Source organism: Coregonus lavaretus, assembly GCF_964263955.1.
Source record: "Coregonus lavaretus genome assembly, chromosome: 2".
Lineage (NCBI taxonomy): Eukaryota > Metazoa > Chordata > Actinopteri > Salmoniformes > Salmonidae > Coregonus > Coregonus lavaretus.
Genome location: NC_139989.1, coordinates 67,334,072 through 67,361,588, shown reverse-complemented (window position 1 = coordinate 67,361,588; position 27,517 = coordinate 67,334,072). Strand labels below are relative to the sequence as shown.

Below are 27,517 nucleotides of genomic sequence, written 5' to 3'. Positions count from 1 at the left end.
AGAGGGTAATGACTGTGAGAGAGATGGAGAAGAGATAGAGAGAAAGAAAGAATGAATAAAGGTAGGGTGAGAGGGAGAACAGACATGGATTAAAAAGAGTAAAAGATGTATGAACAGATATCTGTTGAGATAGAGGGAGGAGATAGAGAGGGAGGGAGGGAGGGAGAGTGGATGGAGAGGGAGAGTGGATGGAGAGGGAGGAGATAGAGAGGGAGGGAGGGAGGGAGGTAGGGAGAGTGGATGGAGAGGGAGAGTGGATGGAGAGGGAGGGAGGGAGAGTGGATGGAGAGGGATAGTGGATGGAGAGGGAGGGAGGGAGAGGGAGGAGAGGAAGAGTGGATGGAGAGAGGAAGAGTGGAGGGGGAGGAGAGAGGATGGGAGGGAGAGTGGATGGTGAGGGAGAGTGGATGGAGAGGGAGGGAGGAGAGTGGAGGAGAGGAAGAGTGGATGGAGAGAGGAAGAGTGGAGGGGGAGGAGGGAGGGAGGGAGAGTGGATGGTGAGGGAGAGTGGATGGAGAGGGAGGGAGGAGAGTGGATGAAGAGAGAGGGAGGAGAGGGAGAGTGGATGGAGGATGGGAGGGAGGGAGGGAGAGTGGATGGAGAGGGAGAGTGGATGGGGAGGGAGGGAGAGTGGATGGTGAGGGAGAGTGGATGGAGAGGGAGGGAGGATGGGAGGGAGGGAGAGTGGATGGGGAGGGAGAGTGGATGGAGAGGGAGGGAGGATGGGAGGGAGGGAGAGGGAGGAGAGGAAGAGTGGATGGAGAGAGGAAGAGTGGAGGGGGAGGAGAGAGGATGGGAGGGAGGGAGGGAGAGTGGATGGTGAGGGAGAGTGGAGGGAGAGGGAGGATATATAGAGAGGGTAATGACTGTGAGATAGTTGGAGAAGAGATAGAGGGTAATGACTGTGAGAGAGATGGAGAAGAGATAGGGAAAGAGGGTAATGACTGTGAGAGAGATGGAGAAGAAATAGAGAGAGAGGGTAATGACTGAGAGAGATGGAGAAGAGATAGAGAAAGAGGGTAATGACTGTGAGAGAGATGGAGAAGAGATAAAGAGGGTAATGACTGTGAGAGAGATGCAGAAGAGATAGAGAGAGGGTAATGACTGTGAGAGAGATGCAGAAGAGATAGAGAGAGGGTAATGACTGTGAGATAGTTGGAGAAGATATATAGAGAGGGTAATGACTGTGAGAGAGATGGAGAAGAGATAAAAAGAGGGTAATGACTGTGAGAGAGTTGGAGAAGAGATGGAGGGTAATGACTGTGAGAGAGATGGAGAAGAGATAGGGAAAGAGGGTAATGACTGTGAGAGAGATGGAGAAGAGATAGAGAGAAAGAAATAATGAATAAAGGTAGAGTGAGAGGGAGAACAGACATGGATGAAAAAGAGATAAAAAGAGTAAAAGATGTATGAACAGAAATATCTGTTGAGATAGAGGGAGGAGATAGAGAGGGAGGGAGGGAGGGAGAGTGGATGGAGAGGGAGGAGATAGAGAGGGAGGTAGGGAGAGTGGATGGAGAGGGAGAGTGGATGGAGAGGGAGGGAGGGAGGGAGGGAGGGAGAGTGGATGGAGAGGGATAGTGGATGGAGAGGGAGGGAGGGAGAGGGAGGGAGGGAGGGAGAGTGGATGGAGAGGGATAGTGGATGGAGAGGGAGGGAGGGAGAGGGAGGAGAGGAAGAGTGGATGGAGAGAGGAAGAGTGGAGGGGGAGGAGAGAGGATGGGAGGGAGAGTGGATGGTGAGGGAGAGTGGATGGAGAGGGAGGGAGGAGAGTGGATGAAGAGAGAGGGAGGAGAGGAAGAGTGGATGGAGAGAGGAAGAGTGGAGGGGGAGGAGAGAGGGAGGGAGGGAGAGTGGATGGTGAGGGAGAGTGGATGGAGAGGGAGGGAGGATGGGAGTGAGGGAGGGAGGGAGGGAGAGTGGATGGAGAGGGAGGGAGGATGGGAGGGAGGGAGAGGGAGGAGAGGAAGAGTGGATGGAGAGAGGAAGAGTGGAGGGGGAGGAGGGAGGGAGGGAGAGTGGATGGTGAGGGAGAGTGGAGGGAGAGGGAGGGAGGAGAGTGGATGAAGAGAGAGGGAGGAGAGGAAGAGTGGATGGAGAGAGGAAGAGTGGAGGGGGAGGAGAGGAAGAGTGGATGAGAGAGGAAGAGTGGATGGAGAGAGGGAGAGTGGATGGAGAGGGGGAGAGGGGGAGAGGATGGAGGGAGGGAGAGTGGTGTACCGTGGATGCAAAAAAAGAGAGCGTGAGAGAGAGTGAGTGGGAGAAAGGGAGTGAGGGAGGGAAAGCAAGGGAGGGAGGGAAAGGGGGAAAGATGAGCTCATTGCAGTCTCTGGGCTGGTGACTGAAGGAGGGCGGGAGGGAGGAGGGGGGGAGGGTAGGGGAGGAGAGGAGAGGAGAGGAGAGGTTTAGCTACTTCTGTCTGAGAATCGATAGCTATCGTCTGCATACCGGAATGGCATCTCCAGCACACAATACTGCAGACAGGGATAGCATCTCTCTTAGCATCTCTGTTAGCATCTCTAACTAAATACAAATAGGAATGAACATTTCTACTTAAGCTAACTGAGTAGGATTTTCAAAATGAGCCGTTAGCATTTCTAATATAATTGAATAGAGGACTTAGCATTTAGCTAATGACATCATCAGTCTTTCTGTGCTACCTTGCTAGCTTACACATGTTGTAGGGAGCCGGCACAGACGCTTCTCTCTCTCTCTCTCTTTCTTTCTCTTTCCTCGCTCTGTCTCGCTCACTCTCTCACACACGCTCCATCCCTCTCTCATCCCCACCCACACCCAAGGATTCTCCCTCTCCTCTATCTCTCTCTCTCTCTCTGTCGATCTCTGTCTTTTTAGGAGAAGAAGGGATGCTTGTTTGATTCCTCTTATTGAACAGACTCTTTTTGATGCTGTAGACTTCAAACCCTTTGTGTGCTGGTTACTTTGCCCTACCTGTGGAGGATCCTGGTAGTCAGCCAGCCTCTGGAGCGTGTGTAGCCCCAGCCGCAGCCACCATGCTGGGCTTGGATGTGTGTGAGTTTGGGGGTCAGGTTCTGGAGCTTCTCTGGCTAACCATGTGCTACCAAGGTGACTGCCTTTTTATGTTGTTTTACCTCTGTGTGTGTGTGTGTGTGTGTGTGTGTGTGTGTGTGTGTGTGTGTGTGTGTGTGTGTGTGTGAGTGTGTGTGTGTGTGTGTGTGTGTGTGTGTGTTATCGGTCTCTAGGTGGGTGGAGATGGTTTTATGTTTGATATGATAAGACAAGCCAAAGGTGGTCCATATTGTATTGATCATGCATCCTTTGTAGTGTGTGTGTGTGTGTGTGTGGCGGCAGTTGTTGTAATTACATGTCTCAGGTCTTGTTGAATCAGGGCTTTTCGGTTCACACACTCCTGGTTGTCTGCCAATTGGGCGTATGTGTGTGTGTGTGTGTCTGTTAGCTGAATGATGTCACCACATTTACCATACCATTCTCCCCCCCCTGTCAAAGTGATGGATGAGAGTGTGTGCGTTCGTTCCTATGTTTACGTAGATGCCTGCGTTCGTTCCTATGTTTATGTAGATGTCTGCGTTCGTTCCTATGTTTATGTAGATGTCTGCGTTCGTTCCTATGTTTATGTAGATGCCTGCGTTCATTCCTATGTTTACGTAGATGCCTGCGTTCGTTCCTATGTTTACGTAGATGCCTGCGTTCGTTCCTATGTTTACGTAGATGCCTGCGTTTGTTCCTATGTTTACGTAGATGCCTGCGTTCGTTCCTATGTTTACGTAGATGCCAGCGTTCGTTCCTATGTTTATGTAGATGTCTGCGTTCGTTCCTATGTTTACGTAGATGCCTGCGTTCGTTCCTATGTTTACGTAGATGTCTGCGTTCGTTCCTATGTTTATGTAGATTCCTGCGTTCGTTCCTATGTTTATGTAGATGCCTGCGTTCGTTCCTATGTTTATGTAGATGCCTGCGTTCGTTCCTATGTTTATGTAGATTCCTGCGTTCGTTCCTATGTTTATGTAGATGCCTACGTTCGTTCCTATGTTTATGTAGATGCCTGCGTTCGTTCCTATGTTTATGTAGATTCCTGCGTTCGTTCCTATGTTTATGTAGATGCCTGCGTTCATTCCTATGTTTATGTAGATGTCTGCGTTCATTCCTATGTTTACGTAGATGCGTGCGTTCGTTCCTATGTTTATGTAGATTCCTGCGTTAGTTCCTATGTTTATGTAGATGCCTGCGTTCGTTCCTATGTTTATGTAGATGCCTGCGTTCGTTCCTATGTTTATGTAGATGCCTGCGTTCGTTCCTATGTTTATGTAGATGCCTGCGTTCGTTCCTATGTTTATGTAGATGCCTGCGTTCGTTCCTATGTTTATGTAGATGCCTGCGTTCGTTCCTATGTTTATGTATTCGTTCCTATGTTTACGTAGATGCCTGCGTTCGTTCCTATGTTTACGTAGATGCCTGCGTTCGTTCCTATGTTTACGTAGATGCCTGTGTTCGTTCCTATGTTTACGTAGATGTCTGCGTTCGTTCCTATGTTTACGTAGATGCCTGCGTTCGTTCCTATGTTTATGTAGATTCCTGCGTTCGTTCCTATGTTTACGTAGATGCCTGCGTTCGTTCCTATGTTTATGTAGATGCCTGCGTTCATTCCTATGTATATGTATTCGTTCCTATGTTTACGTAGATGCCTGCGTTTGTTCCTATGTTTACGTAGATGCCTGCGTCCGAATTGTATGTTTACGTAGATGCCTGCGTTCGTTTGTATGTTTACGTAGATGCCTGCGTTCGTTCGTATGTTTATGTAGATGCGTGCGTTCGTTCGTGTGTGTGTGTGTCCTCCGCCCCGTTGCCTTCTGAGTGTATCCAGTAAAATCCCAGTAAAATGCACTGGCCCATGTAACAATCTCATAAAGGGACATGAGAGAGAGAGAGAGACACTAACATCCTCCCTACGACAAACAGTATTCCAACCAACCTACTACTGTGTCAGTGTGTGTTTGTGTGTGCCTGCCAGTGTGTGTGTCTGAGGAGACTCCTAGGAATAAAGGGACCCCTCCACCATCTCCTTATCTCTGTTTTAGGCCATCGTTGTAAATAAGAATTTGTTCTTAATTGACCCTTCGCTAAGCCTCGCCCCAGAACCAATTGCAACACTCCAATGGAGAGCAACTGCCGTCGAGTCCGACACTTCAGACAAGCTCATCGCATGAAAGGCAGTGAGGGCTGTGGAAAAACGATGAGTTTTCTTTAAAAAAATAATTAGTTTAAATGGCTAAATAGTTGAACAGTGCACCAGGGGTACTGTGATTCCTGAAATGCAGTCTGTTGATGGAGTATATTTTGTTACATTGTTGCTCAGCTGGTTAGCTAGATCACCTAATATAACTTGTTTTCTCGAAATGTACACATAACAAAAAAAATTACGCAACATTTAAAGTGTTGGTCCCATGTTTCATGAGCTGAAATAAAAGATGCCAGAAATGTTCCGTACGCACAAAAAGCTTACGACAGCGTGTTCCAGTTCCCGCCAATATCCAGCAACTTCACACAGCCATTGAAGAGGAGTGGGACAACATGCCACAGGCCACAATCAACAGCCGGATCAACTCTATGCAAAGCAGATGTGTTGCGCTGCATGAGGCAAATGGTGGTCACTCCAGATACTGACTGGTTTTCTGATCCACGGCCCTACTTCTTATTAAGGTACACTACATGGCCAAAAGTATGTGGACACCTGTTCGTCGAACATCTCATTCCAAAATCATGGCCTTTAATATGGAGTTGGTCCCCCTATTGCTGCTATAACAGCCTCCACTCTTCTGGGAAGGCTTTCCACTAGATGTTGCAACATTGCTGCGGGGACTTGCTTCCATTCAGCCACAAGAGCATTAGTGAGGTTGGGCACTGATGTTGTGCGATTAGGCCTGGCTCGCAGTCAGCGTTCCAATTCATCCCAAAGGTTTTCGATGGGGTTGAGGTCTGGGCTCTGTGCAGGCCAGTCAAGTTCTTCCACACCGATCTCGACAAACCATTTCTGTATGGACCTCGCTTTGTGCACGCGAGTATTGTAATGCTGAAACAGGAAAGTGCCTTCTCCAAACTGTTGCCACAAAGTTAGAAACAGAGAATCGTCTAGAATGTCATTGTATGCTATAGCGTTAAGATTTCCCTTCACTGGAACTAAGGGGCCTAGCCCGAACCATGAAAAACAGCCCCAGACCATTATTCCTCCTCCACCAAACTTTACAGTTGGCACTATGTATTCGGGCAGGTAGCGTTCTCCTGGCATCCGCCAAACCCAGATTAGTCCGTCGGACTGCCAGATGGTGAAGCGTGATTCATCACTCCAGAGAACACATTTCCACTACTCCAGAGTCCAATGGCAGCGAGCTTTACACCACTCCAGCCAACGCTTGGCATTGCGCATGGTGATCTTAGGCTTCTGTGCGGCTGCTCGGCCATGGAAACCCATTTCATGAAGCTGCCGACGAACAGTTATTGTGCTGATGTTGCTTCCAGAGGCAGTTTGGAACTCTGTAGTGAGTGTTGCAACAGAGGACAGACGCGCTTCAGCACTCGGCGGTCCCGTTCTGTGAGCTTGTGTGGCCTACCACTTTGCGGCTGAGCCGTTGTTGCTCCTAGACGTTTCCACTTCACAATAACAGCACTTAGTTGACCGGGGCAGTTCTAGCTGGGCAGAAATTTGACTAACTGACTTGTTGGAAAGGTGGCATCCAATGACGGTGCCACGTTGAAAGTCACTGAGCTTTTCAGTACGGGCCATTCGACTGCCAATGTTTGTCTATGGAGATTGAATGGCTGTGTGCTCGATTTTATACACCTGTCAGCAATGGGTGTGGCTAATTTGAAAGGGTGTCCACATACTTTTGGTCATGTATTGTATCTGTGACCAGATGCATATCTGGATTCGCAGTCATGTGAAATCCATAAATTAGGGCCTAATGAATTTATTTCAATTTACTGATTTCCTTTTATGAACTGTAACTCAGTAAAATCTTAGAAATTGTTGCATATTGCGTTTTATATTTTTGTTCAGTATATGTTAGCTAGCTAAGTTAGCAATGGTATCAATACAACTCCCATCAGGATACGATTTGAGAGCGCTAGTTAGCTCCAAAAGTGGTTATAGCTTTGACTGCATGCTGACAGTGACTTCAGAGCCATTCAGTGGCTAGCCATATTACAAACATCATTTTACCAGGTTTTACCTCGAAGCAGTCCACCACAACATACCCAATAGTCTTCTGATTAGCAAGAGGTTGTCTGTGTTTAATTTCATTGTGTATGAGAAACATTGTTTGAGATCATTGGGAGGGGATTTCGCCAGTGGTTGAATGAGGAATTGGTTGTCCGAGGTCTAAACAGCGAAGGGCAAATACTAACTTTAAGCAAGTTGTCAGAGCACCTTACCGATCACTGCACCTGTACACAGCCCATCTGAAATTAGCCCGCCCAACTACCTCATCCCTATATTGTTATTTATTTTGCTCATTTGTACCCTAGTATCTCTTTTTGCACATCATCTCTTGCACATCTATCATTCCAGTGTTAATACTAATTGTAATTATTTTGCACTATAGCCTATTTATTGCCTTACCTCCATAACTTGCTACATTTGCACACACTGTATATATACTTATTTCTGTTGTATTTTTTACTTTGTTTTGTTTTACCCCATATGTAACTCTGTGTTGTTGTTTTTATCGCACTGCTTTGCTTTATCTTGGCCAGGTCGCAGTTGTAAATGAGAACTTGTTCTCAACTGGCTTACCTGGTTAAATAAAGGTGAAATAAAAAATAAATAAAAATTGACTTGCCTGGTTAAATACAGGTTGAAAAATAAATTATCCCCAGCTGCAGGCTGTTGGTTTTTCTGTAATTCAGTAGAGAGCCATTATTTCCCAGTCCTGACTCAAATGTTTATGTTTATGCAAAGCTCCATTGACGTCAATACTTTATTCACACCATTGTGTGAATTTTGTGAGGATGTGCCCCAAGTCTGTGGTATCCAGTGTGCATCTGACAAAACTACTGTACCCCTGCCGACCATACATGGTATTACCCCATCTGACAAAACTACTGTTCCCCTGCTGACCATATATGGTATTACCCCATCTGACAAAACTACTGTACCCCTGCTGACCATACATGGTATTACCCCATCTGACAAAACTACTGTACCCCTGCTGACCATACATGGTATTACCCCATCTGACAAAACTACTGTACCCCTGCTGACCATACATGGTATTACCCCATCTGACAAAACTACTGTACCCCTGCTGACCATACATGGTATTACCCCATCTGACAAAACTACTGTACCCCTGCTGACCATACATGGTATTACACCATCTGACAAAACTACTGTACCCCTGCTGACCATACATGGTATTACCCCATCTGACAAAACTACTGTACCCCTGCTGACCATACATGGTATTACCCCATCTGACAAAACTACTGTACCCCTGCTGACCATATATGGTATTACCCCATCTGACATAACTACTGTACCCCGGCTGACCATATATGGTATTACCCCATCTGACAAAACTACTGTACCCCCGCTGACCATATATGGTATTACCCCATCTGACAAAACTACTGTACCCCTGCTGACCATATATGGTATTACCCCATCTGACAAAACTACTGTACCCCTGCTGACCATATATGGTATTACCCCATCTGACAAAACTACTGTACCCCTGCTGACCATATATGGTATTACCCCATCTGACAAAACTACTGTACCCCCGCTGACCATACATTACTTTTAATAAACGTTTAATCAATCTCTGTGTTCAACAAATTTACCAACTTTTTAGTTTTGTCCTCACTTTAGTTTTGGTCTCGCTTCCGCATTGTCTCCGTACTGCTGTGCTGTTTGTTGCTACTTGGCTACCTGCCAAACTATTCACGTTTTACTTTTAATAAACGTTTAATCAATCTCTGTGTTCAACAAATTTACCAACTTTTTAGTTTTGTCCTCACTCATCTTTTTTCGTTAAACTTTTTCACCCCGGACGTTTATCCCGAGACAGAAGAGTCATTTTCCTGTGCGTTTTAGCTGCCAACTTTACGTTATTTTCCTTTTTTCCATCGCAACTTTTTTCCCTTATTCAACTTTTTCACTCCGGACGCTTTATCTGGACATGGTTCATCAACATCTTCAACAGCCGAAGCTAAGTAGTAACATTAACATGATGTCTTCTAATTGCAGTCGCTGTACTCATAATATACAGGAGAATTCTCGCCTTACGGCGAGAATAGCTGTGCTACAAGCCCAGCTTCAGACGCAATCGTTAGGCAAGGGTAATATCAGTGTAGGAAAGGAAGAAACAGCGTCTGTGCCACCAGTAAGTACAGACAGTAACGTCAGTATAAATCCCCCCGCACAGTCCCCGCAGCCGGACAACTTTCTCATGGCTTCTGGAGGGAAATACTGTTGGAATGCTCAACCGGTGTCGCTCATTCAGCCGACAGAAACCTTCAACCGGTTTTCCCCATTATGTAGCGAGTCGGAGTCTGAGTCTGAGTCTTCTCTAGTCTCTACTCCTCCCGTTACGGGGTCTGAGACTCCGAAGGCTCCCACCATTAGCTCTGACAAATTGAAAACCCTAGTCATTGGCGACTCCATTACCCGCAGTATTAGACTTAAAACGAATCACCCAGCGATCATACACTGTTTACCAGGGGGCAGGGCTACCGACGTTAAGGCTAATCTAAAGATGGTGCTGGCTAAAGCTAAAACTGGCGAGTGTAGAGAGTATAGAGATATTGTTATCCACGTCGGCACCAACGATGTTAGGATGAAACAGTCAGAGGTCACCAAGTGCAACATAGCTTCAGCGTGTAAATCAGCTAGAAAGATGTGTCGGCATCGAGTAATTGTCTCTGGCCCCCTCCCAGTTAGGGGAAGTGACGAGCTCTACAGCAGAGTCTCAGCACTTAATCGCTGGTTGAAAACTGTTTTCTGCCCCTCCCAAAAGATAACATTTGTGGATAATTGGCCCTCTTTCTGGGACTCACCCACAAACAGGACCAAGCCTGACCTGCTGAGGAGTGACGGACTCCATCCTAGCTGGAGGGGTGCTCTCCTCTTATCTACCAACATAGATAGGGCTCTAACTCCTCTAGCCCCACAGTGAAATAGGGTGCAGGCCAGGCAGCAGGCTGTTAGCCAACCTGCCAGCTTAGTGGAGTCTGCCAATAGCACAGTCAGTGTAGTCAGCTCAGCCATACCCATTGAGACTGTGTCTGTGCCTCGATCTAGGTTGGGCAAAACTAAACATGGCGGTGTTCACCCTAGCAATCTTATTAGGATAAAGACCTCCTCCATTCCTGCCATTATTGAAAGAGATCGTGATACCTCACATCTCAAAATAGGGTTACTTAATGTTAGATCCCTCACTTCAAAGGCAGTCATAGTCAATGAACTAATCACTGATCATAATCTTGATGTGATTGGCCTGACTGAAACATGGCTTAAGCCTGATGAATTTGCTGTGTTAAATGAGGCCTCACCTCCTGGTTACACTAGTGACCATATTCCCCGTGCATCCCGCAAAGGCGGAGGTGTTGCTAACATTTACGATAGCAAATTTCAATTTACAAAAAAAAAAATGGCGTTTTCATCTTTTGAGCTTCTAGTCATGAAATCTATGCAGCCTACTCAATCACTTTTTATAGCTACTGTTTACAGGCCTCCTGGGCCATATACAGCGTTCCTCTCTGAGTTTCCTGAATTCCTATCAGACCTTGTAGTCATAGCAGATCATATTCTAATTTTTGGTGATTTTAATATTCACATGGAGAAGTCCACAGACCCACTCCAAAAGTCTTTCGGAGCCATTATCGACTCAGTGGGTTTTGTCCAACATGTCTCTGGACCTACTCACTGCCACAGTCATACTCTGGACCTAGTTTTGTCCCATGGAATAAATGTTGTAGATCTTAATGTTTTTCCACAAAATCCTGGACTATCGGACCACCATTTTATTACGTTTGCAATCGCAACAAATAATCTGCTCAGACCCCAACCAAGGAGCATCAAAAGTCGTGCTATAAATTCTCAGACAACACAAAAATTCATTGATGCCCTTCCAGACTCCTTCTGCCTACCCAAGGACGTCAGAGGACAAAAATCAGTTAACCACTTAACTGAGGAACTCAATTTAACCTTGCGCAATACCCTAGATGCAGTTGCACCCCTAAAAACGAAAAACATTTGTCATAAGAAACTAGCTCCCTGGTATACAGAAAATACCCGAGCTTTGAAGCAAGCTTCCAGGAAATTGGAACGGAAATGGCGCCACACCAAACTGGAAGTCTTCCGACTAGCTTGGAAAGACAGTACCGTGCAGTACCGAAGAGCCCTCACTGCTGCTCGATCATCCTACTTTTCCAACTTAATCGAGGAAAATAAGAACAATCCAAAATTTCTTTTTGATACTGTTGCAAAGCTAACTAAAAAGCAGCATTCCCCAAGAGAGGATGGCTTTCACTTCAGCAGTGATAAATTCATGAACTTCTTTGAGGAAAAGATCATGACCATTAGAAAGCAAATTACGGACTCCTCTTTGAATCTGCGTATTCCTCCAGGGCTTAGCTGTCCTGGATCTGCACAGCTCTGCGAGGGCCTGGGATCGGGAGAGACACTTAAGTGTTTTAGTACTATATCTCTTGACACAATGATGAAAATAATCATGGCCTCTAAACCTTCAAGCTGCATACTGGATCCTATTCCTACTAAACTGCTGAAGGAGCTGCTTCCTGTGCTTGGCCCTCCTATGTTGAACATAATAAACAGCTCTCTATCCACCGGATGTGTACCAAACTCACTAAAAGTGGCAGTGATAAAGCCTCTCTTGAAAAAGCCAAACCTTGACCCGGAAAATATAAAAAACTATCGGCCTATATCGAATCTTCCATTCCTCTCAAAAATTTTAGAAAAAGCTGTTGCGCAGCAACTCACTGCCTTTCTGAAGACAAACAATGTATACGAAATGCTTCAGTCTGGTTTTAGACCCCATCATAGCACTGAGACTGCACTTGTGAAGGTGGTAAATGACCTTTTAATGGCGTCAGACCGAGGCTCTGCATCTGTCCTCGTGCTACTAGACCTTAGTGCTGCCTTTGACACCATCGATCACCACATTCTTTTGGAGAGACTGGAAACCCAAATTGGTCTACACGGACAAGTTCTGGCCTGGTTTAGATCCTACCTGTCGGAAAGATATCAGTTTGTCTCTGTGAATGGTCTGTCCTCCGACAAATCAACTGTACATTTCGGTGTTCCTCAAGGTTCCGTTTTAGGACCACTATTGTTTTCACTATATATTTTACCTCTTGGGGATGTTATTCGAAAACATAATGTTAACTTTCACTGCTATGCGGATGACACACAGCTGTACATTTCAATGAAGCATGGTGAAGCCCCAAAATTGCCCTCGCTAGAAGCCTGTGTTTCAGACATAAGGAAGTGGATGGCTGAAAACTTTTACTTTTAAACTCGGACAAAACAGAGATGCTTGTTCTAGGTCCCAAGAAACAAAGAGATCTTCTGTTAAATCTGACAATTAATCTTGATGGTTGTAAAGTCGTCTCAAATAAAACTGTGAAGGACCTAGGCGTTACTCTTGACCCTGATCTCTCTTTTGACGAACATATCAAGACTGTTTCAAGGACAGCTTTTTTCCATCTACGTAACATTGCAAAAATCAGAAATTTTCTGTCCAAAAATGATGCAGAAAAATTAATCCATGCATTTGTTACTTCTAGGTTAGACTACTGCAATGCTCTATTTTCCGGCTACCCGGATAAAGCACTAAATAAACTTCAGTTAGTGCTAAATACGGCTGCTAGAATCCTGACTAGAACCAAGAAATTTGATCATATTACTCCAGTGCTAGCTTCCCTACACTGGCTTCCTGTTAAGGCAAGGGCTGATTTCAAGGTTTTACTGTTAACCTATAAAGCGTTACATGGGCTTGCTCCTACCTATCTTTCCGAGTTGGTCCTGCCGTACATACCAATACGTACGCTACGGTCACAAGACGCAGGCCTCCTAATTGTCCCTAGAATTTCTAAGCAAACAGCGGGAGGCAGGGCTTTCTCCTATAGATCTCCATTTTTATGGAACAGTCTGCCTACCCATGTGAGAGACGCAGACTCGGTCTCAACCTTTAAGTCTTTACTGAAGACTTATCTCTTCAGTAGGTCATATGATTGAGTGTAGTCTGGCCCAGGAGTGTGAAGGTGAACGGAAAGGCTGGAGCAACGAACAGCCCTTGCTGTCTCTGCCAGGCCGGTTCCCCTCTCCACTGGGGTTCTCTGCCTCTAACCCTGTTGCAGGGGCTGAGTCACTGGCTTGCTGGTGCTCTTTCATGCCGTCCCTGGGAGGGGTGCGTCACTTGAGTGGGTTGAGTTACTGACGTGATCTTCCTGTCTGGGTTGGCGCCCCCCCCTTGGTTTGTGCTGTGGTGGAGACCTCTGTGGGCTATACTCGGCCTTGTCTCAGGATTGTAAGTTGGTGGTTGGGGATATCCCTCTAGTGGTGCGGGGGCTGTGCTTTGGCGGAGTGGGTGGGGTTATATCCTTCCTGTTTGGCCCTGTCCGGGGGTTTCTTCGGATGGGGCCACAGTGTCTCCGGACCGCTCCTGTCTCAGCCTCCAGTATTTATGCTGCAGTAGTTTATGTGTCGGGGGGCTGGGGTTAGTTGGTTATACCTGGAGTACTTCTCCTGTCTTATCCAGTGTCCTGTGTGAATTTAAGTATGCTCTCTCTAATTCTCTCGTTCTCTCTTTCTCTCTGAGAACCTGAGCCCTAGGACCATACGTCAGGACTACCGGGCATGATGACACCTTGCTGTCCCCAGTCCGCCTGGCCTTGCTGCTATTCCAGTTTCAACTGTTCTGCCTGCGGCTACGAAACCCCTACCTGTCCCAGACCTGCTGTTTTCAACTCTTAATGATCGGCTATGAAAAGCCAACTGAGAGACCTGAGCCCTAGGACCATACGCCGGGACTACCGGCCGTGGTGACTCCTTGCTGTCCCCAGTCCGCCTGGCCTTGCTGCTATTCCAGTTTCAATATTTCTGCCTGCGGTTATGGAACCCCTACCTGTCCCAGACCTGCTGTTTTCAACTCTTAATGATCGGCTATGAAAAGCCAACTGAGATTTATTCCTGATTATTATTTGACCATGCTTGTCACTTATGAACATTTTTGAACATCTTGGCATGGTTCTGTTATAATCTCCACCCGGCACAGCCAGAAGAGGACTGGCCACCCCTCATAGCCTGGTTCCTCTCTAGGTTTCTTCCTAGGTTTTGCCTTTCTAGGGAGTTTTTCCTAGCCACCGTGCTTCTACACCTGCATTACTAGCTGTTTGGGGTTTTAGGCTGGGTTTCTGTACAGCACTTCGAGATATTAGCTGATGTAAGAAGGGCTATATAAAATAAAATTGATTGATTGATTGATGGTATTACCCCATCTGACAAAACTACTGTACCCCTGCTGACCATATATGGTATTACCCCATCTGACAAAACTACTGTACCCCTGCTGACCATATATGGTATTACCCCATCTGACAAAACTACTGTACCCCTGCTGACCATATATGGTATTACCCCATCTGACAAAACTACTGTACCCCCGCTGACCATACATGGTATTACCCCATCTGACAAAACTACTGTACCCCTGCTGACCATATATGGTATTACCCCATCTGACAAAACTACTGTACCCCTGCTGACCATACATGGTATTACCCCATCTGACAAAACTACTGTACCCCTGCTGACCATACATGGTATTACCCCATCTGACAAAACTACTGTACCCCCGCTGACCATATATGGTATTACCCCATCTGACAAAACTACTGTACCCCTGCTGACCATATATGGTATTACCCCATCTGACAAAACTACTGTACCCCTGCTGACCATACATGGTATTACCCCATCTGACAAAACTACTGTACCCCTGCTGACCATATATGGTATTACCCCATCTGACAAAACTACTGTACCCCTGCTGACCATACATGGTATTACCCCATCTGACAAAACTACTGTACCCCTGCTGACCATACATGGTATTACCCCATCTGACAAAACTACTGTACCCCTGCTGACCATACATGGTATTACCCCATCTGACAAAACTACTGTACCCCTGCTGACCATACATGGTATTACCCCATCTGACAAAACTACTGTACCCCTGCTGACCATACATGGTATTACCCCATCTGACAAAACTACTGTACCCCTGTTGACCATACATGGTATTACCCCATCTGACAAAACTACTGTACCCCTGCTGACCATACATGGTATTACCCCATCTGACAAAACTACTGTACCCCTGCTGACCATACATGGTATTACCCCATCTGACAAAACTACTGTACCCCTGCTGACCATACATGGTATTACCCCATCTGACAAAACTACTGTACCCCTGCTGACCATACATGGTATTACCCCATCTGACAAAACTACTGTACCCCTGCTGACCATACATGGTATTACCCCAAAGTGTTCTCAGTTGGACTCAGTTACAGTATAGTGACTCAGTTGGATTCACTCGGTTGGACTCAGTCGGTTGGACTCAGTCAGTTGGACTCAGTCGGTTGGACTCAGTTTAGGTCAGTTAATATAATAACATAATAATGTATGCTATTTAGCAGACGCTTTTATCCAAAGCGACTTACAGTGATGCGTGCATACATTTCTCATATGGGTGGCCTCAGCAGAAATCGAACCCACAATATATATATATACTTTTATCCATTTTATTGAATTTTAAAACATACAATCTACCTGAAGTGAAGCCGCTCAACATTTACATTACATTCAGTCATCTAGCAGACACTCCCATCCAGCACGACCCACAGAAGCAACCAGGGTCAAGTGCCCCGCCCAAGGGCACATCGACAGATCTCCCACCAAGTCGAATCGGGGACCCGAACCAGCGACCTCTCGGCCACCGGCCCAAGCTCTCAACTGCCAGGCCACCAACCATCCAAGGTCCCCCCACAGTTCCCCCATGAGAGCTGCCCCTCAACCCACAATCTTTAGTGTTGAAAGCTCCATGCTCTACCAACTGAGCCACACAGGACCACTGTTGGAGTCAGTTGGAGTCAGTTGGACTCGGTTAGTTGGACTCGGTTAGAGTCAGTTGGACTCAGTTGTAGTCAGTTGGACTCAGTTGTAGTCAGTTGGACTCAGATGTAGTCAGTAGGACTCAGTTGTAGTCAGTTGGACTCGGTCAGTTGTAGTCAGTTGTAGTCGGTTGTAGTCAGTAGGACTCGGTTGTAGTCAGTTGGTCTCAGTTGAGTCAGTTAGTTGTAGTCAGTAGGTTGTTTTAGTATTGTCACACTGTTGACCCTCTTATACTTCCTCATATTGTGTTGTGCCATGAGGCTTGAGCCATTATGTTTATTGGACAGGATAGAGATACAGAAATAGGAAATAGATCAGAGTTTGACCGCTCCAGCACCCCAGGCTGTTTTTGTAAAGGAGTGGGCCATTTAACCACTTTCACTTATACTGTCTTTCACTTATTCTGTGTACTGACTGAGTTAGTGGATACTTCCTCAAGTGAAACCGTTGAAATCAGATACCAAGTGATTCATAGAGTTAATAGAGTTCCAATGTGTTTATTTAAATTATTTATCTTCATGGTATGGACATTATCAGTATAGTGATGTCACGTTATAAGGACACTTTATTCATTATTTTATTTAAGGGGTTGCCATGGAGACGGAGAGAGAGCAGCTTATTCGGCACTGGTCGTCAAGGAGACGCTGTAAATAACAGACACTCAGGAGAGAACACACACACACCTATCTATCGTCCACGGGGGAGTTGACCCCGTCTAGACAGGTGGAAGGCATTGTCATCCTGTAGTGTGTGTGTGTCCGTGTGCGTGCACGTGTGTGTTTTGCAGAGCTGCTCTGTTCTAGATAATGAACCATACAAACAACTCTACATCCCATCACAAGCTGTTAAACAGCTAACCCGTTACAGTGCTCTGTTCACTGTAAGTAACCTGTAGCAACAACAGGGTGATCAAATGAAGATCCTACACCTGTAACCTGTAGCAACAACGGGGTGATTAAGCTGTTAAACAGCTAACCCGTTACAGTGCTCTGTTCACTGTAAGTAACCTGTAGCAACAACGGGGTGATTAAGCTGTTAAACAGCTAACCCGTTACAGTACTCTGTTCACTGTAAGTAACCTGTAGCAACAACAGGGTGATCAAATGAAGATCCTACACCTGTAACCTGTAGCAACAACGGGGTGATTAAGCTGTTAAACAGCTAACCTGTTACAGTGCTCTGTTCACTGTAAGTAACCTGTAGCAACAACATTGACACACTACTCGACCACTCAACCACTTATCGGTTTTCGGGTCACGGAGGAGAGAGGTCAGAGGAGAGAGGGTGGAGAACAAACTTTTGCACAAATGAGAAAAGGCCAGAGGGGGACAGAGAGAGACAGAGAGAGAGGGACAGAGAGAGAGGGACAGAGAGGGACAGACAGAGAGGGACAGACAGAGAGGGACAGACAGAGAGGGACAGACAGAGAGGGACAGACAGAGAGAGACAGAGAGAGACACAGAGAGAGAGACAGAGAGAGACAGAGAGAGAGCGACAGAGAGAGAGGGACAGAGAGAGAGGGACAGAGAGAGACAGACAGAGAGGGACAGAGAGAGAGGGACAGAGAGGGACAGAGAGAGAGAGACAGAGAGAGAGGGACAGAGAGGGACAGAGAGAGAGGGACAGAGAGAGAGGGACAGAGAGAGAGGGACAGAGAAAGAGGGACAGAGAGAGACAGACAGAGAGGGACAGAGAGAGATGGACAGAGAGAGAGAGAGACAGACAGAGAGAAAAAGAGTGAGAGAAAGAGAGTGTGAAAGTGACCGATATGCACGGCCCCTGATTGCGTTGTTACCCTGTGTTCCCATGCAGGTTTGATGGCGGATATGGAGGACAAGCCTGTGGGAGAGGAGGAGGACGAGACAGACCTGAACTACACTCCTCCGGCCCAGAAGACCCTGCAGGAGATACAGGAACTAGACAAGGATGATGAGAGTCTCAGGAAATACAAACAGACTCTACTAGGAGCTGGACCAGTTGTGGGAGGTCAGTGTGTGTTACTGTGTGTGTGTGTGTCTGTGTGTGCTTCCTAGCAATTGACATGGAATCGCTTCTCTTGCAAGACCACAGTAATACTAGTACTGCACCCTGCATCAAAGACCACAGTAATACTAGTACTGCACCCTGCATCAAAGACCACAGTAATACTAGTACTGGACCCTGCATCACATCAAAGACCACAGTAATATTAGTACTGGACCCTGCATCAAAGACCACATTCATACTAGTACTGGACCCTGCATCAAAGACCACAGTAATACTAGTACTGGACCCTGCATCAAAGACCACAGTAATACTAGTACTGGACCCTGCATCAAAGACCACAGTAATACTAGTACTGGACCCTGCATCAAAGACCACAGTAATACTAGTACTGGACCCTGCATCAAAGACCACAGTAATACTAGAACTGGACCCTGCATCAAAGACCACAGTAATACTAGTACTGCACCCTGCATCATGTCATCTAGTCATCTTGTGTGTATCATTTACCACTATCTAATAGAGTTGATTCACCCTGGTATCTAGTGTTATTGCTGCTTTAATAATAGCTCTCACTCAATATTATGACCAGAACCCCCCCCTTCTGAACCATCTCTCTGTGTGTGTTTTTCAGACCCGACCATTCCTAATCTCCAGGTCACCAGACTGACCCTGATGTGTGACCAAGCACCTGGTCCTATCACCATGGACCTCTCAGGTAAATACCACTCCTTTATCCCTGGTCCTATCACCATGGAGGTCTCAGGTAAATACCACTCCTTTATCCCTGGTCCTATCACCATGGACCTCTCAGGTAAATACCACTCCTTTATCCCTGGTCCTATCACCATGGACCTCTCAGGTAAATACCACTCCTTTATTTCTCTCTTTATCTCTATCTATCCTTTTCTCTATCATATCTCTCCACCATCTCTCCATCCCTCCACCCCTCCAGTGTAGTGAGAGGTGGCTCCAATATGAATGAATTCAGTGCAGTGGGGTGTGGCTCCAATATGAATGCATTCAGTGCAGTGGGGTGTGGCTCCAATATGAATGCATTCAGTGCAGTGGGGTGTGGCTCCAATATGAATGAATTCAGTGTAGTGTGATGTGGCTCCAATATGAATGAATTCAGTGTAGTGGGATGTGGCTCCAATATGAATGAATTCAGTGTAGTGGGATATGGCTCCAATATGAATGAATTCAGTGTAGTGGGATGTGGCTCCAATATGAATGAATTCAGTGTAGTGGGATGTGGCTCCAATATGAATGAATTCAGTGTAGTGGGCTGTGGCTCCAATATTAATGAATTCAGTGTAGTGGTCCTCTGTAGCTCAACTGGTAGAGCACGGCGCTTGAAACGCCAAGGTAGTGGGTTCGAGCCCTGGGACCACCCATACACAAAAATGAATGCATGCATGACTGTAAGTCGCTTTGGATAAAAGCGTCTGCTAAATGGCATATTATTATATTATTATTATTAGTGGGCTGTGGCTCCAATATGAATGAATTCAGTGTAGTGGGATGTGGCTGCAATATGAATTAATTCAGTGTAGTGGGCTGTGGCTCCAATATGAATGAATTCAGTGTAGTGGGATGTGGCTGCAATATAAATGAATTCAGTGTAGTGGGATGTGGCTCCAATATGAATGAATTCAGTGTAGTGGGGTGTGGCTCCAATATGAATGAATTCAGTGTAATGGGATGTGGCGGCAATATGAATGAATTCAGTGTAGTGTGATGTGGCTCCAATATGAATGAATTCAGTGTAGTGGGATGTGGCTCCAATATTAATATATTCAGTGTAGTGGGATGTGGCTCCAATATGAATTAATTCAGTGTAGTGGGGTGTGGCTCCAATATGAATGAATTCAGTATAGTGGGATGTGACTCCAATATGAATGAATTCAGTGTAGTGGGAGGTGGCTCCAATATGAATGAATTCAGTGTAATGGGATGTGGCTCCAATATGAATGAATTCAGTGTAGTGGGATGTGGCTCCAATATGAATGAATTCAGTGTAGTGGGATGTGGCTCCAATATGAAGGAATTCAGTGTAGTGGGATGTGGTTCCAATTTGAAGGAATTCAGTGTAGTGGGATGTGGCTGCAAAATGAATGAATTCAGTGCAGTGGGGTGTGGCTCCAATATGAATGAATTCAGTGTAGTGGGAGGTGGCTCCAATATTAATTAATTCAGTGTAGTGGGATGTGGCTCCAATATGAATGAATTCAGTGCAGTGGGGTGTGGCTCCAATATGAATGAATTCAGTGCAGTGGGGTGTGGCTCCAATATGAATGAATTCAGTGTAGTGGGATGTGGCTGCAATATGAATGAATTCAGTGTAGTGGGATGTGGCTCCAATATTAATATATTCAGTGTAGTGGGATGTGGCTCCAATATGAATGAATTCAGTGTAGTGGAGTGTGGCTCCAATATGAATGAATTCAGTATAGTGGGATGTGGCTCCAATATGAATGAATTCAGTGTAGTGGGAGGTGGCTCCAATATGAATGAATTCAGTGTAGTGGGATGTGGCTCCAATATGAATGAATTCAGTGTAGTGGGATGTGGCTCCAATATGAATGAATTCAGTGTAGTGGGATGTGGCTCCAATATGAATGAATTCAGTGTAGTGGGATGTGGCTCCAATATGAAGGAATTCAGTGTAGTGGGATGTGGTTCCAATTTGAAGGAATTCAGTGTAGTGGGATGTGGCTCCAATATGAAGGAATTCAGTGTAGTGGGATGTGGTTCCAATTTGAAGGAATTCAGTGTAGTGGGATGTGGCTGCAAAATGAATGAATTCAGTGCAGTGGGGTGTGGCTCCAATATGAATGAATTCAGTGTAGTGGGAGGTGACTCCAATATTAAATAATTCAGTGTAGTGGGATGTGGCTCCAATATGAATGAATTCAGTGCAGTGGGGTGTGGCTCCAATATGAATGAATTCAGTGCAGTTGGGTGTGGCTCCAATATGAATGAATTCAGTGTAGTGGGATGTGGCTCCAATATGAATGAATTCAGTGTAGTGGGATGTGGCTCCAATATGAATGAATTCAGTGTAGTGGGATGTGGCTCCAATATGAATGAATTCAGTGTAGTGGGATGTGGCTCCAATATGAATGAATTCAGTGTAGTGGGATGTGGCTCCAATATGAATGAATTCAGTGTAGTGGGATGTAGCTCCAATATGAATGAATTCAGTGCAGTGGGGTGTGGCTCCAATATGAATGCATTCAGTGTAGTGGGATGTGGCTCCAATATGAATGAATTCAGTGTAGTGGGATGTGTTTCCAATATGAAGGAATTCAGTGTAGTGGGATGTGGCTCCAATATGAATGAATTCAGTGTAGTGGGAGGTGGCTCCAATATGAATGAATTCAGTGTAGTGGGACGTGGCTCCAATATGAATGAATTCAGTGTAGTGGGATGTGGCTCCAATGTGAATGAATTCAGTGTAGTGGGTGGTGGCTCCAATATGAATGAATTCAGTGTAGTGGGATGTGGCTCCAATATGAATGAAAGTGTAGTGGGATGTGGCTCCAGTATGAATGAATTCAATGTAGTGGGATGTGGGTCCAATATGAATGAATTCAGTGTAGTGGGATGTGGCTCCAATATGAAGGAATTCAGTGTAGTGGGATGTGGCTGCAAAATGAATGAATTCAGTGCAGTGGGGTGTGGCTCCACTATGAATGAATTCAGTGTAGTGGGATGTGGCTCCAATATCGATATATTCAGTGTAGTGGGATGTGGCTCCAATATGAATGAATTCAGTGTAGTGGGATGTGTTTCCAATATGAAGGAATTCAGTGTAGTGGGATGTGGCTCCAATATGAATGAATTCAGTGCAGTGGGGTGTGGCTCCAATATGAATTAATTCAGTGTAGTGGGATGTGGCTCCAATATTAATATATTCAGTGTAGTGGGATGTGGCTCCAATATGAATGAATTCAGTGTAGTGGAGTGTGGCTCCAATATGAATGAATTCAGTATAGTGGGATGTGGCTCCAATATGAATGAATTCAGTGTAGTGGGAGGTGGCTCCAATATGAATGAATTCAGTGTAGTGGGATGTGGCTCCAATATGAATGAATTCAGTGTAGTGGGATGTGGCTCCAATATGAATGAATTCAGTGTAGTGGGATGTGGCTCCAATATGAATGAATTCAGTGTAGTGGGTTGTGGCTCCAATATGAAGGAATTCAGTGTAGTGGGATGTGGTTCCAATTTGAAGGAATTCAGTGTAGTGGGATGTGGCTCCAATATGAAGGAATTCAGTGTAGTGGGATGTGGTTCCAATTTGAAGGAATTCAGTGTAGTGGGATGTGGCTGCAAAATGAATGAATTCAGTGCAGTGGGGTGTGGCTCCAATATGAATGAATTCAGTGTAGTGGGAGGTGACTCCAATATTAAATAATTTAGTGTAGTGGGATGTGGCTCCAATATGAATGAATTCAGTGCAGTGGGGTGTGGCTCCAATATGAATGAATTCAGTGCAGTTGGGTGTGGCTCCAATATGAATGAATTCAGTGTAGTGGGATGTGGCTCCAATATGAATGAATTCAGTGTAGTGGGATGTGGCTCCAATATGAATGAATTCAGTGTAGTGGGATGTGGCTCCAATATGAATGAATTCAGTGTAGTGGGATGTGGCTCCAATATGAATGAATTCAGTGTGGTGGGATGTGGCTCCAATATGAATGAATTCAGTGTAGTGGGATGTAGCTCCAATATGAATGAATTCAGTGCAGTGGGGTGTGGCTCCAATATGAATGCATTCAGTGTAGTGGGATGTGGCTCCAATATGAATGAATTCAGTGTAGTGGGATGTGTTTCCAATATGAAGGAATTCAGTGTAGTGGGATGTGGCTCCAATATGAATGAATTCAGTGTAGTGGGAGGTGGCTCCAATATGAATGAATTCAGTGTAGTGGGACGTGGCTCCAATATGAATGAATTCAGTGTAGTGGGATGTGGCTCCAATGTGAATGAATTCAGTGTAGTGGGTGGTGGCTCCAATATGAATGAATTCAGTGTAGTGGGATGTGGCTCCAATATGAATGAAAGTGTAGTGGGATGTGGCTCCAGTATGAATGAATTCAATGTAGTGGGATGTGGGTCCAATATGAATGAATTCAGTGTAGTGGGATGTGGCTCCAATATGAAGGAATTCAGTGTAGTGGGATGTGGCTGCAAAATGAATGAATTCAGTGCAGTGGGGTGTGGCTCCACTATGAATGAATTCAGTGTAGTGGGATGTGGCTCCAATATCGATATATTCAGTGTAGTGGGATGTGGCTCCAATATGAATGAATTCAGTGTAGTGGGATGTGTTTCCAATATGAAGGAATACAGTGTAGTGGGATGTGGCTCCAATATGAATGAATTCAGTGCAGTGGGGTGTGGCTCCAATATGAATTAATTCAGTGTAGTGGGATGTGGCTCCAATATTAATATATTCAGTGTAGTGGGATGTGGCTCCAATATGAATGAATTCAGTGCAGTGGGGTGTGGCTCCATTATGAATGAATTCAGTGCAGTGGGGTGTGGCTCCAATATGAATGAATTCAATGTAGTGGGATGTGGCTCCAATATGAATGAATTCAGTGTAGTGGGATGTGGCTCCAATATGAATGAATTCAGTGTAGTGGGGTGTGGCTCCAATATGAATGCATTCAGTGCAGTGGGGTGTGGCTCCAATATGAATGCATTCAGTGCAGTGGGGTGTGGCTCCAATATGAATGAATTCAGTGTAATGGGATGTGGCTGCAATATGAATGAATTCAGTGCAGTGGGGTGTGGCTCCAATATGAATGAATTCAGTGCAGTTGGGTGTGGCTCCAATATGAATGAATTCAGTGTAGTGGGGTGTGGCTCCAATATGAATGAATTCAGTGTAGTGGGATGTGGCTGCAATATGAATGAATTCAGTGTAGTGGGATGTGGCTCCAATGTGAATGAATTCAGTGTAGTGGAATGTGGCTCCAATATGAATGAATTCAGTGTAGTGGGATGTGGCTCCAATATGAATGAATTCAGTGTAGTGGGATGTGTTTCCAATATGAAGGAATTCAGTGTAGTGGGATGTGGCTCCAATATGAATGAATTTAGTGTAGTGGGAGGTGGCTCCAATATGAATTAATTCAGTGTAGTGGGACGTGGCTCCAATATGAATTAATTCAGTGTAGTGGGATGTGGCTCCAATGTGAATGAATTCAGTGTAGTGGGAGGTGGCTCCAATATGAATGAATTCAGTGTAGTGGGATGTGGCTCCAATATGAATGAAAGTGTAGTGGGATGTGGCTCCAGTATGAATGAATTCAATGTAGTGGGATGTGGGTCCAATATGAATGAATTCAGTGTAGTGGGATGTGGCTCCAATATGAATGAATTCAGTGTAGTGGGATGTGGCTCCAATATGAATGAATTCAGTGTAGTGGGATGTGGCTCCAATATGAATGAATTCAGTGTAGTGGGATGTAGCTCCAATATGAATGAATTCAGTGCAGTGGGGTGTGGCTCCAATATGAATGCATTCAGTGTAGTGGGATGTGGCTCCAATATGAATGAATTCAGTTTAGTGGGATGTGTTTCCAATATGAAGGAATTCAGTGTAGTGGGATGTGGCTCCAATATGAATGAATTCAGTGTAGTGGGAGGTGGCTCCAATATGAATGAATTCAGTGTAGTGGGACGTGGCTCCAATATGAATGAATTCAGTGTAGTGGGATGTGGCTCCAATGTGAATGAATTCAGTGTAGTGGGTGGTGGCTCCAATATGAATGAATTCAGTGTAGTGGGATGTGGCTCCAATATGAATGAAAGTGTAGTGGGATGTGGCTCCAGTATGAATGAATTCAATGTAGTGGGATGTGGGTCCAATATGAATGAATTCAGTGTAGTGGGATGTGGCTCCAATATGAATGAATTCAGTGCAGTGGGGTGTGGCTCCAATATGAATGAATTCAGTGCAGTGGGGTGTGGCTCCAATATGAATGAATTCAGTGTAGTGGGATGTGGCTGCAATATGAATGAATTCAGTGTAGTGGGATGTGGCTCCAATATTAATATATTCAGTGTAGTGGGATGTGGCTCCAATATGAATGAATTCAGTGTAGTGGAGTGTGGCTCCAATATGAATGAATTCAGTATAGTGGGATGTGGCTCCAATATGAATGAATTCAGTGTAGTGGGAGGTGGCTCCAATATGAATGAATTCAGTGTAGTGGGATGTGGCTCCAATATGAATGAATTCAGTGTAGTGGGATGTGGCTCCAATATGAATGAATTCAGTGTAGTGGGATGTGGCTCCAATATGAATGAATTCAGTGTAGTGGGATGTGGCTCCAATATGAAGGAATTCAGTGTAGTGGGATGTGGTTCCAATTTGAAGGAATTCAGTGTAGTGGGATGTGGCTCCAATATGAAGGAATTCAGTGTAGTGGGATGTGGTTCCAATTTGAAGGAATTCAGTGTAGTGGGATGTGGCTGCAAAATGAATGAATTCAGTGCAGTGGGGTGTGGCTCCAATATGAATGAATTCAGTGTAGTGGGAGGTGACTCCAATATTAAATAATTCAGTGTAGTGGGATGTGGCTCCAATATGAATGAATTCAGTGCAGTGGGGTGTGGCTCCAATATGAATGAATTCAGTGCAGTTGGGTGTGGCTCCAATATGAATGAATTCAGTGTAGTGGGATGTGGCTCCAATATGAATGAATTCAGTGTAGTGGGATGTGGCTCCAATATGAATGAATTCAGTGTAGTGGGATGTGGCTCCAATATGAATGAATTCAGTGTAGTGGGATGTGGCTCCAATATGAATGAATTCAGTGTAGTGGGATGTGGCTCCAATATGAATGAATTCAGTGTAGTGGGATGTAGCTCCAATATGAATGAATTCAGTGCAGTGTGGTGTGGCTCCAATATGAATGCATTCAGTGTAGTGGGATGTGGCTCCAATATGAATGAATTCAGTGTAGTGGGATGTGTTTCCAATATGAAGGAATTCAGTGTAGTGGGATGTGGCTCCAATATGAATGAATTCAGTGTAGTGGGAGGTGGCTCCAATATGAATGAATTCAGTGTAGTGGGACGTGGCTCCAATATGAATGAATTCAGTGTAGTGGGATGTGGCTCCAATGTGAATGAATTCAGTGTAGTGGGTGGTGGCTCCAATATGAATGAATTCAGTGTAGTGGGATGTGGCTCCAATATGAATGAAAGTGTAGTGGGATGTGGCTCCAGTATGAATGAATTCAATGTAGTGGGATGTGGGTCCAATATGAATGAATTCAGTGTAGTGGGATGTGGCTCCAATATGAAGGAATTCAGTGTAGTGGGATGTGGCTGCAAAATGAATGAATTCAGTGCAGTGGGGTGTGGCTCCACTATGAATGAATTCAGTGTAGTGGGATGTGGCTCCAATATCGATATATTCAGTGTAGTGGGATGTGGCTCCAATATGAATGAATTCAGTGTAGTGGGATGTGTTTCCAATATGAAGGAATTCAGTGTAGTGGGATGTGGCTCCAATATGAATGAATTCAGTGCAGTGGGGTGTGGCTCCAATATGAATTAATTCAGTGTAGTGGGATGTGGCTCCAATATTAATATATTCAGTGTAGTGGGATGTGGCTCCAATATGAATGAATTCAGTGTAGTGGAGTGTGGCTCCAATATGAATGAATTCAGTATAGTGGGATGTGGCTCCAATATGAATGAATTCAGTGTAGTGGGAGGTGGCTCCAATATGAATGAATTCAGTGTAGTGGGATGTGGCTCCAATATGAATGAATTCAGTGTAGTGGGATGTGGCTCCAATATGAAGGAATTCAGTGTAGTGGGATGTGGTTCCAATTTGAAGGAATTCAGTGTAGTGGGATGTGGCTCCAATATGAAGGAATTCAGTGTAGTGGGATGTGGTTCCAATTTGAAGGAATTCAGTGTAGTGGGATGTGGCTGCAAAATGAATGAATTCAGTGCAGTGGGGTGTGGCTCCAATATGAATGAATTCAGTGTAGTGGGAGGTGACTCCAATATTAAATAATTCAGTGTAGTGGGATGTGGCTCCAATATGAATGAATTCAGTGCAGTGGGGTGTGGCTCCAATATGAATGAATTCAGTGCAGTTGGGTGTGGCTCCAATATGAATGAATTCAGTGTAGTGGGATGTGGCTCCAATATGAATGAATTCAGTGTAGTGGGATGTGGCTCCAATATGAATGAATTCAGTGTAGTGGGATGTGGCTCCAATATGAATGAATTCAGTGTAGTGGGATGTGGCTCCAATATGAATGAATTCAGTGTAGTGGGATGTGGCTCCAATAT

At 45.2% G+C, this 27,517-nt stretch overlaps 1 protein-coding gene across 1 annotated transcript in view; it reads left to right on the top strand.

Moving 5' to 3' along the window:
- Nucleotides 1–27,517, top strand: part of LOC311144978 (rho GDP-dissociation inhibitor 2-like) — a 118,282-nt gene that overhangs the window by 20,626 nt on the left and 70,139 nt on the right. The window contains exons 2-3 of the mRNA XM_084181177.1: nucleotides 18,011–18,184; nucleotides 18,816–18,899. Coding sequence (XP_084037303.1) covers nucleotides 18,016–18,184; nucleotides 18,816–18,899 — 253 coding nt within the window. The 5' untranslated portion in view covers nucleotides 18,011–18,015. The remainder of the gene's footprint in view (nucleotides 1–18,010; nucleotides 18,185–18,815; nucleotides 18,900–27,517) is intronic.